Source organism: Malurus melanocephalus, unplaced genomic scaffold (genome assembly GCF_030028575.1).
Source record: "Malurus melanocephalus ecotype Western Australia unplaced genomic scaffold, MMel_1.1 scaffold_1903, whole genome shotgun sequence".
Classification (NCBI taxonomy): Eukaryota; Metazoa; Chordata; class Aves; order Passeriformes; family Maluridae; genus Malurus; species Malurus melanocephalus.
In genome coordinates this window covers 1-523 of record NW_026625135.1, presented here as the reverse complement: position 1 = coordinate 523, position 523 = coordinate 1, and the positions used below count along the sequence as shown (strand labels likewise).

The 523-nt window shown below is 64.2% G+C and overlaps 1 protein-coding gene across 1 annotated transcript in view; it reads right to left on the bottom strand.

The window, feature by feature from the left end:
* MEN1 (menin 1) overlaps positions 1-518 on the bottom strand; it is a gene marked incomplete at its 5' end in the record, with an annotated part of 5,008 nt that extends 4,490 nt beyond the window's left edge. The window contains one exon of the mRNA XM_057388401.1: positions 112-518. Coding sequence (XP_057244384.1) covers positions 112-518 — 407 coding nt within the window. The remainder of the gene's footprint in view (positions 1-111) is intronic.
* Between the last annotated feature and the right edge of the window lie 5 nt (positions 519-523).

The following is a 523-nucleotide window of genomic DNA, read 5'->3' as shown; positions in this document are numbered from 1 at the left end:
GGGACACCACAGTGAGTGACCCCCCCAATCGGTGACAAAACTGAAGAGGGTCACAATTCCCACCCAGCCCTTGAAGCAGGAACAACTGAAGCTGCTCCAGGTGAGACCCCAGCCCCACCACCCCCCTCCAGCACCCCCCAGGACCCCTCCTCACCCGTGATGAAGCTGAAGAGGGACTGGATGTGAGCCCGGTCCTTGAAATAAGAGCGGCTGAGGCTGTTCCAGATGACATCGGACACTTTCCTCACCAGCTCCCGGGAGGAGCAGCCGTCGGGCCGGGGGTACAGYGACAGATCCACGGCCCCCCTGATCTGCGCCGTGAATCGGGCGTAGAGCGCGGCCACGATGGACAGCTCGGCCACCGGGAAGTACAGCCGGGTCTGGGGGTCCGGCCCGGGCCGTGATTCAAAGGACACCCCGGGGACATTGGTGGGGAGGACRCGGTTGACAGCCAGGAAATGCTCCACGAAGCCCAGCACCAGAGAAAGCAGCACCAGGTCRGGCTCGGGTTGGCGCAGCTCGG